The sequence below is a fragment of the Engystomops pustulosus genome, chromosome 11 (assembly GCF_040894005.1).
Source record: "Engystomops pustulosus chromosome 11, aEngPut4.maternal, whole genome shotgun sequence".
NCBI classification, from domain to species: Eukaryota; Metazoa; Chordata; class Amphibia; order Anura; family Leptodactylidae; genus Engystomops; species Engystomops pustulosus.
Window position 1 is genome coordinate 39,280,763 of NC_092421.1, and position 19,041 is coordinate 39,299,803.

General features: G+C 37.7%; 1 protein-coding gene across 19 annotated transcripts in view; it reads left to right on the forward strand.

Moving 5' to 3' along the window:
• LDB3 (LIM domain binding 3) overlaps positions 1–19,041 on the forward strand; it is a 118,155-nt gene that overhangs the window by 48,834 nt on the left and 50,280 nt on the right. For 13 of the 19 annotated variants that reach the window (XM_072130750.1, XM_072130754.1, XM_072130758.1 and 10 more), the window contains 2 exons: positions 10,969–11,138; positions 12,702–12,738. In XM_072130750.1, the coding sequence (XP_071986851.1) occupies positions 10,969–11,138; positions 12,702–12,738 (207 nt within the window). Of the gene's footprint in view, positions 1–72; positions 96–2,709; positions 2,914–6,954; positions 6,976–10,968; positions 11,139–12,701; positions 12,739–14,487; positions 16,133–19,041 lie in introns of those variants that run through there. The other 6 variants (XM_072130762.1, XM_072130765.1, XM_072130767.1 and 3 more) reach the window with 4 other exon arrangements.

Consider the following 19,041-nt stretch of genomic DNA (forward strand, 5'->3'; position numbering starts at 1 on the left):
CATGTCCTCTGACAATTTTTTGTGTTTATTTTAACTTTTTCTATTTACTTTGTTTCTTCTTTGCCTCTACAGATCATTTCCAACACTGTTGCCAAGTTAGTATAAGCGTTGTTTTCTTTTGTGGGTTTTTTGTGCTCGTGTGGCCTGTTCCTCTGATCAGCATGTACTTGTGGTGATAACCCATATCTGTCTGAAAATCAGGGGTTACAAGAGCATGCTGATAAAGTTTATTATGTTTCATAAATAATCTCTTGGAAAACCTACTTTTGGTGTGTTTGGAGTGTCTCAAACAAGGTAAACCAATAGCAGACTGCATTCTTTTACATTTTACAGCAAAATCTTTATTAGCCGACCACCTCCTTTTGGAGAGTCTTATTAAGTATAGGTAAGCCCTATAACATCCCAGATAGATTAAGGAGGTAAAACTGTTCTAGTTGCCCATAGAAACCAATTTCTGATAACATATAAAAAGTAACTGCATATCAATGCCATTACATTTGTAATATACTACAGGTCTCTACCGCATCCTTAACATGTCTTCCCATAAACCATGTAATGTAGTTCCCATTATAGTGGTCAGAAAAAGTTACTAAAGGTCAGCTTCCATTTGGCCACAAAACAAAGAACAGAGCTGTCCGACTCCTGGTCGATTCTCCATTTATCTATGGAGGTGCTGTGTGTGATCCACAACAATTTGATATTAAGGACCTTTTCTCTGATCCCTCAGATAATCCAGAAAATGATTATATGAAATGTGACACTTATTGCACTTTGCATCTTAGTTTATTACTGCATCAACAATGACAACTTCTCAGACCAAAATAAATTGGTTTCATAACCGATATAGTATCTTCTGTAATTATTAAACTGCTAGTCTCAAGCCTGGCATGGTCTTAAAAAGACTATTATTATGAGGTTGTTTGAGAAAAGAAAAAAAAAATATTTTTCACGAAATGTTAATCTGCCATCAAAATCCATCATGGATAAACCAGGGACACTTACTCATCCAAGCACTGTGACTTTGGTATTATTCTTATACTTGTTATCCTTAGCCTCCTTCCTTCTAAAATCAATTTTCAAAATGATTTTAATGAGCCTAAAGGGCCCTGGGGGCAGCTTCCAACGCCTCTCAGTGCTATGGCTTCACAGGCTGTTACACTGTATCTGCCTGCTCTTTTATCACTCCCCTCCCTCTGTCTGATGTAATCTCATGGCAGCAGAGCAAGTTTCAGTACACAGTGAGAGAGGATGTGCAGAGGGAGTAAGGGAGATGGTTAGCAGTGTAACAGCCTGTGAATCTGTAGAACAGAGGGGTTCGGGTAACACACCCCCAGGGCTCTTCTGACTCTTTAGCATAATTTCAAAAGTGTATCTTTGAAAGAAGGAGGCCATGGATAACAAATATAAGAAGATTACCACAGTCACTGTGCCTGGATCTATGAGTACATTTCTCTGGATTATCATGCTGGATCTTGATTGTAGATTTAAAATTTAACTAATACATCCAAATTGGATAAAAAGTATGAATTTTGGTCCCCAAAACATTTAGTATCTGGATTTGTTCATGAACGATAGAAGGATAATGAATCATGACTCAAGCTGTGGCAGTGAGCCTTCTACATCGTGTCACACAGAGGAGGTGAGGGAACTCATTTCCATGTTGGAACATCACAGCTGCTGCAGAATCAAAGAACTTCAGGGAGCCGCTGCCAGGATATGAATGGAGTAGTATACCTCTTTCACAGCACAATACAGCAAAGTACAGTGTTTAGGCCACTCAACAAAAATAGTGTTTATGCCACTCAACAAAAACTTGATTGCACTAGATTCTTTTTTTTTGGGGGGGGGGGCATTTTCTATGTTTAGTGTTCCCTTTAATGATAAAATGCTGTTTATGATAAAGCTTAAAATATATATATATATGTGTGTCATCCACCGGAAAGTAACACACAGGCACCATCTCTAATAAGAGTCTAATATTGTTTGGTGTGTTTTATGTAGAATAACATGTTACAATTGCATGTGATAGGATGTGATAACCTTGCTATACCCAATATTTCTATGGATGATTCCATAACTTATCTCAAAGAGTAGTTGTCATTTCAAATATTTTCTTTAAATTAATATTTCAGGTGAATATAAAAAAACATGTAACATTTTATTTAGGGGAAAATACCTGTCTTTCCATCTCCTGTTATCAGTCCTATCCAGTCTGCTAAACTTCTTAGATCACTTTCCAGTGAGAAGCAGATGAGCTACTAATATACAGACAAAGACGCAGAGGTCTTGGAGCAGATTAAGAAAGATCATAAAAGCCTCACAAGAGCTTTTTCACATCTACGCCACCCAGTATTGCCAGGACCTTAGTGTTCAGTATTGCCAGGACCTTCTGATAAGCTGCTAAACACTTACTGTTGTCCTCTGTAGCATGACTGTGTCTGTTTTCTACCTCTTCCACTCCTTCCCTCAAAAACACATTTACTAAACACAGATCTGAGCTGTGGACTGAGCTGTTAGGCAGGCAGGAGAGGACTGATAAGTGGGAATGAAGCCATTTATCCTCTGACAAAATATGTTGCAAAGTTTTTTATTTTCACAAGGACTATTTATTTACAAGAACTTTTGAAACATATACTCTTTTATACCTTTTATCCTTTTGTATTCTCCTTTTCTTTTACACCAATCACTACTTCCTTCACCTCCTCTCAGCTCTGAGTATGTGGAAAGATTCAACCCTAATGTCCTGAAGGACTCCGCCCTCTCCACCCACAAGCCCATTGAGGTGAAGGGTCCTGGAGGCAAAGCCACTATTATTCACGCCCAATATAACACCCCAATCAGCATGTATTCCCAGGATGCTATTATGGATGCTATTGCTGGTCAAGCACAGGCCAGAGGCAGTGATCTCACAGGGTAAGCAATCTATAACACTTTCTTGCATGCTTGGTAATAAAGAAAGCACTTCAGTCCCATTCACACCATCCTTATTATCAGCCACACTTGGTACAAAAATGTATGGAATGTTAATGGCAAAATACTAGATTTTTTGTCTCATAATAGTTCATATACAGGTTTAATTCTCAATTAAAATTTTGTATTTAATATGAGAAATGTTTGTACAAATTTTATACCTAAGACAATTTTATAGAACTACACGACTAAGAAAGAACTATATTGAACTTTACATTTTCAAAGTGTCCTTGTACATGTAGAGCACACATTTTGTTCATTTAGGATATTTGGGTGTAGCTAGAGGCTTGTCCACCTGTATTGCTAAATAACCATGCAGTTTTGCAGGCAAGACTTAGCAAGACATTAGGCTTCATTGGGAATCATAGATAAGTGGGGTTTCAGCCACACATTTGGTTGAAGAAATTTGTGGAAATGCCTTAAAGGACATCTAGCACCAGGATGAAGGATTGTAAACCAAGCACACTTACATGCTGATGTGTGCCCCTTCCGGAAGGATCCGCTCTTCTTTCAGATTCTTATGTTCTTGTTTTTAGAAAATGATGAAAATAAGCCTGAGGGGCTCCATAGCTGTTAATGGATCCTGCAGACTTCTCATTTGAATAATTTCTAAAGCCTTTTTTGTTTTGGAAAAACAAGGGCATAAGAAGCGAAAAGAAGAGCAGATCCTGCCAGATCAGACACACGCTGGTATACAAGTGTGCTTGGTGTACAATCCTTAATCCTGCCGGTAGATTTCCTTTAAAGTAAACCTACTTTATAAACCACACCTCTACAGGATTCTCAGAAAATATTAAATTATGTAAAAGGGCAATTTCCAGGACAGTTTGTTTGTAATGTGTCTCAAATCATCCAAAAGTCACCAACTGGACAACTGAAATTCTATGATCTCTTAAGCTACATAACAGTGTCCAAAATTGACTGTGAAAAATTGATGCTGAAACCTTTTTTTTAGGGCTGATTTGTTTCCGTCTGTCAGCAATTTCTTTATAGTCTTTGAGAGATTGTTAAAAAGGCTTTGGAACATCTTTTCTCTACTTCTTTGAGAAAATGTATGAATAAATTGACAACTGGGTGTTGCCACTCATAACTGTCGTCATAGCTGAATCGACTATGTCAGACACGCCCCATTGATAACATTGTAACGTCCAGTGGTTGATTTATTCATATGTTAATAGAGGAATGGCATAACCCAAACAGAAATGCCAGGTTCAAATACAAAACAATAAAGAAATATATTTTTTTTTAAACAATCACCCATTCTAACATGTTAAGTACTCACTGTTCTACTTTATTACCACGTCTTTATCTCATAAAGATATCACCCTCTGTTCTCCTTCTAGGAAAGCTGCAGATAAACCTCATAAATCTGAATATCAGTCATTGTTTACACCAGTTTACTTTTCTCCCATGATTCCTGACACATAGAACTTCCAACTATGCTGAATGATAAACCGTCAGAACCTAGATTGATTGAGTGACCTAATAATTATATATACTTAGGAGGTCGAGTAAAATATCGGAATAGGTGACATTTCTAAAGTTATTGTCTTCGGCAGCTCCAGAACAGTAACAAAGCAAAGATTCCCTCTCCAGCCCTAAAATAAATATAGCTAATCTCTGCCCCCAAGTGGCCACCAAGCACTACAACTAAAGTCAAAATTTCAAAGGATCTGGAGCCAAAAGCCCATTTATATACATGGATTCAGAAGCAACTATTCGTTCAATGAGAATTTTTAGCACCTAAATAAAAATTATTACTGTCATGTCCAGAAGCAAAAATAGTCCTTCGTCAATTTTAATCAATGGTGTCACACTGCAAGCGCACTCATAAAATACAAACTTCAGAACCACTTACCAGCAAGCTGAATGTGCAAAAAGCCAAGTAAAATGATAGCATAAACACATACCATAGCTATAGTAAACTGCCTGCAGATGCAGAATTAGGTACAGATACTGTGTCAGGGAAATACTGTCTACAAGACAGTCACAGTCTAGAATCAGCGTTGCAGACGAGCTGACACGGACAGTTTCAATATGCTGCAGAGAAAAAAATAAACTGGACATACCGTGCACAAGTAAAAGAAGCTCATTAAGTCATCACAAGTGGTCTGTAGCCATTGAGTGTGCAGTGATTGTATATGATCTGTGTGTACAGTCTATGAAAGTCATGGGGCTTAGTAGTAAAGGTTATCGCAAACATATCCTCGTATGTAACTACAGTGCAAAGAACAGACTTCCATCGGGCTAGACTAAACAACGGAGGTAACGAGGGAGATTATTTCAAAACATTGTGCCTTTCTTAGGTGAATGTGTCGAATGTATATGTTACCATCGACTTTATTCTATCAACTCATTTGAGCAAGAATTATGCCGGTTCACGACAAGATCCTGGACCCATTTATAAAAACATGCAACCAAGTTGAGAGTGCGATTCCAATATTATGTCAACAGAAAGGTTTCTAAATTTGTAGTTCACAGACTGCTTGGGACTTTCCTTTTTTTTTCCAAGTTGTCATATGAGAGCTTACTTTTAACAGTGTTCGGATGACCCAAGCCCAAAAAGATCACTAATTGGGTCCACATAACACTAATTAACAGCATTATGCTCATAGGTGTACTAGGTCCTATTTATAAATTCAGTCACTGTGACATCCTATCAGTCCAACATAAGTGTTTCACAGGGAAAGGGGGGATGTCTCCAATCTCCAGCCATTATAGCAAAGGTCCTTTTTACATGATAAATTGGACACTGGCAAGTCAGGCTTGTGCATAGCTCCTGTGTCATGTAATACTGCCTGCTCAATTGAAAGGTCTAAATGGCCAGGACTTGTGTTCTTTGATCCTAGCCATTTACGCATAAAACTATTACGGTCACATGCATTTCTCTTTAGGGAAAGGACATGCTTACCATGAGCACCATGGGATTGAAAAGGCTTAAATGAGGTTGATCTAGAAGTAAATGGAAAACCCTAGGTTCACCAACTAGTGACTTGTAATTTTCAAACAGTTACCTTTTGCTGATACTATGGTGTATTTTAGAGGAACCTCAAATGAGTGCCTTTCTAGAACATGCTTCCAGGATCACAACCATAAAACTGGCAGTTAAAACTTGAATTAATTCCTATTAATTGGTCGTTTGTTATAGACTTTTTACCTTTTTGTTGTGTTTAACTCCAATCTACTTAAGTTTTGCCCTATGTAATTTTTTTTAAAGATTAGATAACAATAATTCCCAAATGAAGCAAAGTGTGGGACACATTTAGATATCTTTTTAACTTATCAAGAAGTAAAAAAAAAACATAATTTACCATTTTCAGAAGTCTTCCCTCAGATACTACAGTGCACACAATGCTTATGCTTGTCAGAGTCATCTGTAAAGTGTCCACCTGCAGTGTTGTTCCATTTGCAGTAACTTTTCCTACCTCTTTGTTGTATTGTCTCATTCTTCTCACATAGTCGCTGCTTTAACTCTGGGAAAATCAAGAGAAGAATAGTTGTCAGAGATAAGTGAAAGTCTTAGTGAAGCACAGATACGAGAATGAACAAATATACATAAAAATGTAAACAACTGTATGATTAAATATTAACAAATCTGATAAAACAATTGCTTTACCTTATCTATGAGTTTACAAGTGGAGCGCACATTGACTTTAATAACTAGCGCTCAGGTCAATAACTTACGCTCTGTGTTTTAGGTTCACTATGGCTACATCATAGCCGTACCAGTTTTGGGGACCCTTTTCCTTTTGTATATAATAACACAATTTGTTCTTCTCTGAGGCAAATATGACTTGTTAACTATGCTTATGTTTTCCTTTACTGACTATATTCTTCTTTTTTTCCTTTTTTTCCTTTTTTATCCATTCTTTCCTTATTCACTTTTCATACTAACTTCACTCTGTTGTGCCCATCACATCACCATAATGATGGCTACCAAACCTCAATGCACTGGTCCGTTGGGTTTGGTCGTATCAATCACAGTGCTCCCGAAGCGCCCGCGCTGTAAGTAGACATTTTTTCACTTAATCCTACAAAGGCTAGGTTTATTCCTCTGGATATTCATCATGTTTTTTTACATTCCACAGGGATGTTTTTGTATGAAAGAGCCATTCTAAGTATTCCTGCAACTTTAACTTTCCTGCAACTTTAACATTAAAATGTATTAACCTGTTACATTTCAGATAAAACTGAGTAATACACAGCACTGATGTAAAATAATTACAGGTAAATCAACACAAATGACCACTTTTGATACAAAGCTCACAAACATCCCTTATAAGTTACAATTGAAAGTCTGAGGTGATAATTGGAAAATATACTGATAAAAGCAATCCACTTCATGAAGCCCCCAACCTTCTCCACTAGAGTGTACTTGATGCTCGTGTTGGACTGGGAAGGAGACAGAATTAGAGTAGGTGGGCCATTTGGATGCATTTTAAGATGGTAATTAGCCTTTAATCTTGCTTCCACTAAAAAGTACGGATATGCTGTTACTTTATATTTGGTTTGGCTCTGTACTCTGGAAACCTAATTGATCCTGTCTATAAAGGGGCAGCATTTCTTCTACTTTCTGTCCCTGCACAGCTGTACCCATGACCTCCAGTCCTATCTAATTGCCTGTACCGACAGCTAGCCTAGAGTACTGCAAAGGGAGACACCGTGACCCTTTGTAATCAGGGGTCACGGCATATTCTAACATGCAAATGAATAAGATAAAACATCTATGTGTATAGGAAACAACTTCCCATTGATGCCCTTATTAGAAGGATCTGTCTTTGTGATAGACCCCCTTTAATAAGATGTATGTAGACTTTGCTACACCAAAGTTCACATTTTCATTCATTTACATTTTACCATGTGTTCGTAGTCTATGTCAGTGATTTAAAGGTTGAACTTTAACTTTCTAACTTTACAGCATAGGAGGGTGCGGTCATTTCATAGTTTACCCCCCAATTCTAAAAAGGTCAGCTGACCTTCTCTTTCACTGACCACACTGGCCATAATATGATCACAGTCACATTTAGACACTTCCATGTGCTTGCTTTAGCCTGTATGTTCCTGTCATATGTCTAAATACTGCTCTCTTTCTACCATGTGTGCTTCTCTAGCATGTTTTACATATACCCCATAGTCACAAATTAACTGGCACTAAATATTCACTACCTTACCTTTGAGAACTATGGTTTTGTTGGGTTTTAATGGTATCCTTCCATATACATTATTTCTAATTTATTTATTTATTATCACTTGTGAAGTAGGAAGTCTGTTCCTTACTGCATCCATCTCAGCAGTGTCTCTTGGACAGTAGGCACATACCATTAAGCTAGGTTGTGTAGCTTTCAGTAATTGCTAAAAACAATAAAAATAAAAAAATTGAAATGACCAAGTTAATGAACGAGGTTAATTTAGTTTTATCCAGAACAGATATAGTTTAATTGCCTTTGCTTTATATAAAAGTAGTGTGTGGCTCTTTTTAGCTTTTCATCAACAAGTGTGGCCAACAATGCATAATCCATGGTTTGAGGTAAAAGAGGTAAAAGTCGATATAATTCCTAAACGAATTATACAAAAAATTTATTCTATTGGGCAGTCCCCAGCCATCATCAACAGGGGCAATAAAGATTCATTTAACCTTTATATATGTTTTACAAGCTCATGCCGGGAACTTTCAGTCAAACCTGCTCCGGGTAAAGTACATTTAACAAAATTGTTAAAAATTCCTAATGTGGCAATATATATACCAAGAACCAACAGTCTGTCATATATCTGTTATGTCAATGACACAATCAAACCTTCATGTCACTACATATCAATGTAAACTTATGAAATAATGTAGTTTAGTAATGAGGTTTGATTGTGTAATTGATTTTTATTTTTCATTATTATGTCTATGCAAATATTTTATAAAAAACAATGCAAACAAAGGCTTCTTAAAAAAAATCAAATATATTGCATTTATCAATAGAAATAATGATTTGGTGCATACATATAGTCTCATTTACGAGATCATTCTCACTTTTTGAATATAAAATCAAAAAAAGTCTAATATTACATGCATTCAACCAATTAAGAAAAGTGGTACTCTATCAAGAGAAAGAAACATTTAACTGTGAAGTTAAAAAACCTTTGTTTGCATCTTTATTGCCAAGTAAAAAACATAATTTTAGTGAATGCGAGTTTAATTAACTTGGGAGTTTGGGAGTTTAAATTCACTTGGTGACATTTTTTGCACTAAAGAATAGTAGAATACAATTTTCAAAATGTCTTGAATCTCACATATTCATTCATTTTGGACATACTAGCAGAGTCTTTTTTTTTTACTAGGAACAATGTTTTTGTTTTTTTTTTAGACCTACAAGTTATGCACCTGTGGTAATCTGGTCAAAATAAATGTGCAAACTGGAAAGTTGTTAAGACATAATACATTATTTTTTTGTCAAGATCTTGCACCTTGGTAGTGGTTATAGGCTAGTCCAACTCTTGGTATGGTATGAACTAAAAAACGGAATAATACCTTGCCAATCCCACCTTTCCTGGCTTCCACTGATGATGTTCCATTCCTGGGCTACAGTCATGACTTTGCAGTGGTTGCATTTCCCAGGAAATTGTGGTACAGAAGTGCCAATGGATTGATTAGGAAAGTATTATTTAGTTATTTTGTACCATTTTAAAGGAAATCTACCACCAGAATTAAGGGTCGTACACCAAGTGCACTTACATGCTGGTGTGTGCTCCCTTAAAGAGAACCCGTCATGCAAAATAACCCCCCTAAACTAAATATATTTTCATAAACTGCCATTAGAGAGCATTGCCTCTATCCCTTCATTGTCCCCCTACATGCCTGTAAACCTAAGCAATGAGGTCCTAAAGCTGTATGCAAATGACCTGTGAAATGTCCAATGAAGCATTAGCATATTCAAGCTGTCCACTCTATTCATGAGTGGGAGGCACAGCCACACCCCCAGTGCTTGACTGACAGCCTGTATAATGATGTGAGGCTGTATAATGATGTGCTTCCTGGTGCTGGTGGCCACGCCCCCTGCAGCCTGTGTGTGTGTGTATATAGGAGAGATACAGCAGCTCCAGGCAGCCATGTTACAGCAGAACATGTCAGATTCATGTGTAGCTGATGTCTGTGTCTCTCACCTGTATATTAGGAGGATGCAGCATGTCAGCAGATGCAGCACTCACACTAGCCATGCTTTACTATACATTACACACAGACATGAGCAGGGGGAGGAGAGGGGAGGGGTAACAGGGGTGACATCACTGCCTCTGACCATGTGACCATCCTCATTTACATGATAAAGAATAGATGATTTTACAATGAATAATGTATGAAATAACTAGATAAAGGCTGGGATGGGATCCTTGTGAGCTGCTCCAACAGGTAGAGGTGACAGGACTAGTGGCACAGACCTGATGACAGGTGTCCTTTAAACCCTTGTTTTTATGAAAGGCTCCATACCTGTTAATTGAGCCCAGAGCCATTCAGGCTCATTTGCATAATAATGGAGTGGATCCTGCCAGAGGGGGCACACACCTGCATGTAACTGTGCTTAGTTAACAGTCCCTGATCCTGGTGGTAGATTTCCTTTAAAAGGTTTAAAATTTTCCAAGCACATTTTGGCAAAGTTTAGGGGTTGTCAAAATAGTCGCAATTCCTGGTTGTATGTATAGAAATATTTGTTTGAATAGGTCACTATGACACTATTCCTGTATACAGAATCATATTGTCAAGTGTAAGAAACATGGCCAGTGAAGCCTGAGCTAATTCTTAAAATTTTTCTAAGTATATTTATTACCTTATTTTAAAAAAAATGAAAGACTTGCATATCCCTTTAAAAGCTTGAGATGCTACAAATCCACAGGCCATAAAATTAAAAGTGTTTAATCATATATATCGTTCACCTTCTTCTCAGATATACTTCCACATAACATGGACATATGAATTACTTGTAGCAAATATTCAACTACCCTCTTTCTACATTGCAGTAACCTCCCAGTTAAAGATCCTCATGTAGACATTGCTTCTCCAGTATATCAGGCTGTGCTTAAAAATCAGGGCAGAAGTGAACATGAGATTGACGATTGGGCACGTCGTGCTGCCAACCTGCAGTCCAAGTCATTCCGTGTCCTTGCACAGTTGACAGGAACAGAATACAGTAAGTATACTTTCATGCCTTTTATACTTTCATGTCTAGGATTTTAATTACTGGAATGTTAACTACTTTTGTATCCACCACATAAACAAATACTGCACTGGACATTGAGTAATAGAGAAAGCATTGTTAATGTTAATATACTATGATATAGGCCAGGATGAGCTTAACAGACAAGCTGAATAGATTGTGTATTCTGTGCTTTCTAAAATCAGCAAGTTAGAAAACAGAATGGGCTAAGCTAATTCTATAAAGTATCCTAGCAGCCAGCATATAGTAGAACAGTAGGATCTGCACATATTGCATATTGTGTCCTGTGTGTAGGTACATTAACATGTTATAGAGCAGGAGGAGGTAAGCAGATTGTACATATGCAGGCAGTATGTTGATTTAAAAATTTATAAAGATTCAGTATAAGACCGCATTCAGACATTGTGGGGATTTATATACATCTCTACAGATGCCTATGGCGCCTGGGCTAGGTACGGTGGGCACAACCATGGTGCTGTTTCCTATGGAGAGAGGAGGGGTGAGTAGCTTTTCCCTCCTCCTCTCCAGTGCGTGTAAATGCACCCTGATTTATATTTCATTGATGTAAGTATTTGCTTATTTCCTTAAAACAATCTGCTTAGCTACTCCTGTTATATAACATATTGCTTGCATAAAAGATTGCAATGTGACAGGATTAAAGATGGGCGAATTGATTCTAACGAAATGGAATTCGTTTAGAATTTCAGGAAAACTTCAGTTTGTCACGAATCCGAAGTTTACGTTGATTCGTGGGAACAATTTTTCCCTTGCTTATTTGGTGAAGTTGGCCTCTGTAAGTGCCGTGGAATTGAAGAGTGAAGCAATTCTAAGAGCCGCGGCTGTCATGTGCATGTCATGCTAAAACACAGCATTTTTTGAAGACCAAACCACGCTCCCTATGCATGTTTAAGCATGGCACAACGTTCTACAACACACTACAGGCTCTCTGCAGCCAAGATATACCTGTTTTTTTAACGTTATTGGGTCAAATAGAATTATGATGGAAAATTCGCCCATCTCTAGACAGGATCCATTATTAAAGAAACACTCCATTCGGAGCTAATGCATTGAACAATGCCTGGTGCGGGGGCTGAAGGCATTCCCTTCAGGGCCTGCACAAGGTATAATTCAATGAATCAAAGTTGTCTGGAGTCTTTCTTCCTTTTTCAAATATTTGAAAGGTTTATCTAAGGTGTTCCCTAATGTTTAGACCACATGGGCTGGAAATGTAGCTCTATGGTATGGTGGCATACATGGTGTCTAGGGGTAATATTCTTCATTAGAAGTTAAGTGTCTATGGAAAAAAGCTCCATTCATATTACACTGAAGCACCATTAAGGCCCTAGGAATTTCTAAGAGTGACCTATTTCTACTTCACACAACAGCCAGAATAGAATATAACATAAGTAGGAAGTATAAGGTGCAAATTGTAGGTGATCTGGATATCATATTTAGATATTTAAGGTTTTTGTTGTTGTAAACATTTACATATTCATTTTTCTACATACTTAAGTGCTTTTTTCACTTCACTTGCAGTGCAAGACCCTGATGAAGATGCCCTGAGAAGAGCAAGGTAGGCAACTAGCAGCAAAACCATGCGGCCATCTTAATTGATAACCAAATGCCTAAAGCTCTCATGCAAAATTAATAGACAGAAACATAAACCAGATTTAACACTTTGGTTAATCTGCTATTGGCTTCTTAATTTACTATAATCAAAATGTGACTATTTCTTCTTAAAAACATAAATTCTAGCAAATTCATCTATATATGATGTTGTGGCATTGAGAAAGCAATTTATTTGGATAGTAACTTAACTTAACTTACAATAATGTTTTACCACTTAATTCATTTACACTTCAACATTTGAAAGGAAAGTCACAATGGCTTGTAACTATTTAAGTCAGTTTTTAATAGAATAGGGCATGTTCAATCTAGCTCAGGCAAGTGCAGACCTCCTTTCTAATCCATGAGTTGTGAAGTAAACCAACTCTTGGAAAAGAGCTTTGTATTATTTTTGTGATTAGGCCTCTACATACCTAGTGGTGCCTGTGTGTATAGTCAGAGTCAGGGCCGGTTCCAGGTTTACGTAGGCCCCTGGGTTTAATTTTGCAGTAAACCTACATGGTGGCAATAACATTCTTCTAGTGTCAATAGGCATGAAAGCATAATTTTATAAAAAGGGTTCGCAGCCCTAATTCCAGTCTTCTGGACTGGTTTGGGCCAAACTGTGACCTCCTCAAATGAAGGGACATCACTTGTGACATCAGAGGTGTATAGCCCTGTGTTAGCGAGAAAACTAAAGATTGGCCAAAGTGAGTCACTTGACACCCCCTGACACAGGTTCTCCTCAAATAAAGGTGTCAACATCCACAATTAAAGCATACCTCACCTTTGAATATTTTTTTCAGAAATCAGTAGCACACTTTGGGGAAAAATTTATCATACAACGGGTCCGTACAGCGACGTTTGTTGAAAGCCCCACCCCTTCCTGCCATTTGTCATTTAAAAAAAAAAAAAAACAACCTGCAAACTTTCAACGGTGAATGTTCGCTTGCTATAGCAACTGTGCAGGCACAGGGCAGGAACACCCCATGCCAACCCACTCTGCCACTGACCACACTCCCTTAACTCACCCTCCTGGAATGGAGGTGATGTGAATGTAAAAATAATTGCAAATTACTAGCGGGTTGCAAGAAAATGCGATGTACAAGTCATGATCCTATTCCCCGTGTGAGCACTGCTTCTTTTCATGGTGGTCTCCTACCAAGTGTGCTTTTCAGTTCTTCCCTAAGCTGCGGGTAAAGCTACTGCAACTCACTGATCCCCACAACACTTCATAGATTTTGTATGTTATCTGTGTTACATCAGTAAAGTTCTATCTGTCTTGCTAGCAGGATAGAATTCAGCAGGGATATTAGAATTGAACACATTTTTATAGGAGAAGAGCCAAGGATAATTGATATTACATAGAAAACACATTTATATTACAATTTGTCTGGTGGAAAGGTTAGAGAACATTGAAAGCAGCTAAGACATAAAGGCACCAATTATTTGACACCCAAATCCATCAAAACTAGGAATGTTCCTGCATAAATGTTATCAACAAGACACAACGAGACACAACAAGGCGTGTACATTTCCAGCAACTCAATTGGCATATTAGCAAACATTTTCATTGTTATACTTTAGTATACCGCCAACTTGGCATAGTGAAAAATCCAAATAAATTGCCATGTATACAGGCAGGGGAGTGAAGGTCACTGTCCCTAACCCCTTTATTCCTCCTTTCTCTCTCTCTCTCTATTTTTCCATGCCACAGGGAAAAGTTTGAAACGGAACGTAACAGCCCACGCTTTGCCAAATTGCGCACCTGGCATCATGGCCTTTCGGCACAAATCCTTAACGTTAAAAGCTAAATGCCCACGTGTAACACAATATCTATTGAAAGGCAATGAACATAAATATCCATTGCACACCATATACATAAAAAATATAAATATATAAATAGAAAAACACAAGGGCTTGTTGTTACAGTGCCTGACTTTAGCTGATTTGACCCCCCACCCTCACCATCTATGATACCATGATAAGAGTGGATATCTGCTTTGAGTTTGCATTGAATATGCTGTTTGGAATCAGAGAAAAACTAGCTCTTGTATTTCATTTCTTATAAATAAAAAACCTGTAAACTAACATGTATCAGGATTTGTGTGATCACTGTATATGCTGGTAATTTAGTATGTAGGGCTGAAGCCTTTGCTGTAGAGTGAGGTACATGCCTGCTATGCAGGTGAATAATGGACACTGGCTTGATGGATTAGCTGTTTGACTATAGAGCATGGATGGCAGACGCCATGAATATGTGCAGCCTAAATAGCTTAAGTGCTTTTACTAGCACTGCTAGGGATATGAAGGAGTGATAGGCCAATATGAATTTGCATTGTTGCTAGATGACAGCTCCTGAAGTGAATTAGAACCTACGGGTTACATATAGCATTAACAACCCTGGTCAGCAAGATTGCTTATAGCAGAGTTGTGCCTTTTATTACTCCATGGGGTAGGTGCTGACAATATCTGTACATTTAAAAGCCCTGCAACGATTATGCACATAGTTGTCTTAATTGAGTTTTAAGCTTTTACCTTTGTACAGTGTGTGTAGATGGTTTTGCGCTTAAATGATGATCCTATGACCATCATTTCTTTGAGAGCAGTTTTTAATTTATTAAAAGAGCATTAACCCTAGAAAGTAGCTGCTACATGTAAACATGACATAATCTACTATTTGAAGCAAGCTCTTAAAATCCTGAACTGTTTTATCTTTGGCTGGAGACTAAGAAACCCTGACTTAGTATAGGAGGCAGGACTTATTGATTTATTTGTCCCATTGAAGGCAGATTAGAAAGAGAAGGTTCCTGCTGCAGCCAGTTGTCTTACTCCTCAACACAAGAGGAGGTCCTGGGCACATAGTGAATACTTTTTTACTCTTTAAACATGAGTTACAGGGTGAAAGGATAATAATCTACTGGGAAATGTATTGTTTATGGCATAGCTATTAGTTCTAGTGTTCCTTTAGGTGTACTGAGAAGTTAGAATATGGCTTTTGTAGCTTCTCTAAAAGAAATTAAACTAAATGAATGTAAACAGTGAAGGAAAAGTCTTCCATAGAAAGGCAGGTCAGGATCACTATATCAATGAAACAGTTTTCTGTAGACAATTTATAGTAGAACGGTAGCGGTTTTTCAGGAATTCTACTGTTAGATCGATGGATTGATGATGTTTTCTTAGGTAGTTTAAGACAATGATGTAATATAAGATATTCTTGTATTGGTTTTGATGTTGGTTTGCTTTAATGTTTGAATTACACTTTAACTTTCTTGTATTGCTTTTGCTTATGATATCCTGTATTAATCGAGCCACAATATGTGCTTGTGTTGTGAAAATAAAGTGGTTAATAAAAAACAAAATATTCTTCTTTGTGGACTGTTTGACAATGATAAAAAAAGATACAGGTATCCTAAAGTAACTACATGGGGTATGAACTATTAGGCAGCTGCTTTATTGGGACATAGACTCGAAAGCTTACATATGGAAGTATTCAGGGCACATTGCAGCCGTGTAGATGAATCACCTTATGTAGTCATTTAGAGGTGGTAGACTGTCACCAAATGCATGCTCGTTACCTTAAGGGTTACAGGGACTGCTGCCATGTTCTGGAATGTCTACTACACTGAAATAAAGACTTTATAACTTCATGCAAATGAGCCAGGAGCGCTCACCCCTCCGCTAGCTGAGCGTCTCCTGGCTCCATCTGAAGATAAAATATGCACGCCACCTCATTGATATTCCCCAATGTCACCTGGCTGTCTGCTAACCACCACCTCTTGCACAGCCGCACTTCTCTCCAGCCAGCTGTGCAAGGTAGTTAGCTGAAGCGCATGCACAAGATTAGTAGACAGCCGAGCAACATGGGGGAATATCAATGAGGGGGTGTGCATATTTTCTCTTCAGACAGAGCAGGAGGCGCTTGGCTAGCGAAGGGTTGAGCGCCTCCTACTCATTTGCATAAAGTTATAAAGTGTTTATGTTGGTGAAGCAGACATGCCAGAATGTAGCAGGAGTACTCCCCCTTCACCCCTAAGGTAACAAGCATGCATTTGGTGAAAGCCTCATTGTTCCCTGATAAGAGAAACAAGAATAGCATCCAGGACCATTACATGAACCCTGCTGTTCCTGGGACTGAATATCATGAAAGATAAAGCATAGCACTAAATATGACTTCAGTCTTCTAAGATATGAGTGGTTTAACTTGACCCAAGAAAGTTTAATAGACTTGTTCCCATACATACAGATTAAAAAATAAAAAGTTAAAGCAATTGCAACTCCGATCTTTTCCGCATTGCTGTATAATGGTTTAACAAATACACTTGGTACATTCGAATACTGATCACTTCTGAGTTTAGACTTGAGTTTAATCACTTTACAAATGACACACCCAATTATGTACATTTGACACCAGAATGCTCTAAAGTCAGCTAACAACAACATGTACATGGAGATATGAATCAACAGCTTTTTATGGCTGCTAACTTACGCTGCCTGTGGTTTTACATGGACAGAACTGAAGACAGGTTCCCTTTAAGGTTGTTTGCCATGCAAAGTCACCATCATTCAGAGTCATAAGAACTGATATATACAATAGAAATAAAATGAATGCAGTCAAATATCTAGCTGAATATTTTGCAAAGTAGAACATTTGACTAACGTACCTAGGCCAACTATTGTTTAAACTTACCAACACAAACAGAAAGAAAATCATTGTACATGTACAAAACTATCAACCAATTTAAAGCAATGGATCTTCTACTAGAGTGATTCCCATTTTAAAAAGAAAATTCCACTTTCAATTTTAAATTCCTGAAATGATCCCAACTCTTCCAAATGACACATATCAGGAAACAAATAACCTTCATATTAGATTTCAATTACCTAGTGAGATAAGCTTCTGCCACACACCTCCGCTCTTTCTATACAGAACACACATGAGCTTGGCCAAGGCAATTGTAAATGCCTACTAGGGTTAAAAGAGATAGGCAAGTCTTCCAATGACAACTTTTTCTAATGTGTATGGCCAACCAAACTCTTCCATAACTTCAATGAATGTATCTCTTCTAAACTACAATCCCCACACACAGTTCAGGTTCGGGGGAACCGCCATGGCCCACTGAAGCATATTTGGGAAAGTACTACATATGTGAGGAGTCCTTTTAAGACACAACAAAAGCATTCTTAGTCATCACTTCATGTTGTTCAAATCTTTGGCTTTGTTTACCACCTAGAAAAGTTGTTTGGTTGCAGGCAGCAACTCAGTCAGATTCAAGTGTACCATACCAGCTTCAGTAGATAAAATGTAGCACGTGGGCAACCTATCCTTCCTGCAATCCCAAACTGAACCAATAAGCCGCAAGCTTGTGCATCCGTCAAGATGCTTCCATTGGGCTGCCAGTCTTAATCTAAAACAAAACAAAAATATCGGCCTTCAAGGTAAATCTGCTTGATTGCATATGATATAGGGATATACCGTTTTCTGCTGTGGCCTGCGCTTGTTTAATTTCACTAACATCTTATCCCTTTCCCTCATTCTCGCTCACTATATCTTAATTCTATTCATACTTAACAGATAAGCAGGCAATGCAATTCAGTAGGACTGTGCAATGCACGTATTGAATGCAGTAAATGTCAACTGCATGCATCATAGAATATATTGTTATTAAAATGATAGACTAGTGGTATTCTTCAAGTCAGACTGTGAGCACCTTGTAAGATCTGAACTATGGCATGGATATTTATGGCTTGCACCGAGTCTTGAGATGTTTTGGGCATTAATTGCATTATTAATTCCCATTTCCTTTGCTTATGTTAACACACATAATTACACCAGTTAATGTGCCCAACAGGGTAGTAATCCTTACCGAAATGTCTATGGTGGTCATGTCCAAAATGTATGGCCATGTTTAAGGCCATCCATATCCCTCTTTAACTCTTGTAGTCATTCTCGATGCCTATACATACATGTGTATCTTATTAATTATACATTCCCAAAGTAAATTTACTTAGATTTATATAATATTTGTCTGAATTATTCCATGTGTCTGCCTATTCAAATGATATTTTTGTCTAGTGGGCTATTCGCTTGTCAAATATATTGCGTTATTCCTTATGCAGGACTCAGAAAGGTGGTGAATGACTTTGGTCTTTGGTGTTAATTTTAATCCCTCGATTTTGCTCCACCCTGCAAGGTCCTGCACAAAGTAGAATACAATGCATTTTATAGAAGAAAAGAAATATATAATAAAACCATTATAAATTAAATGTA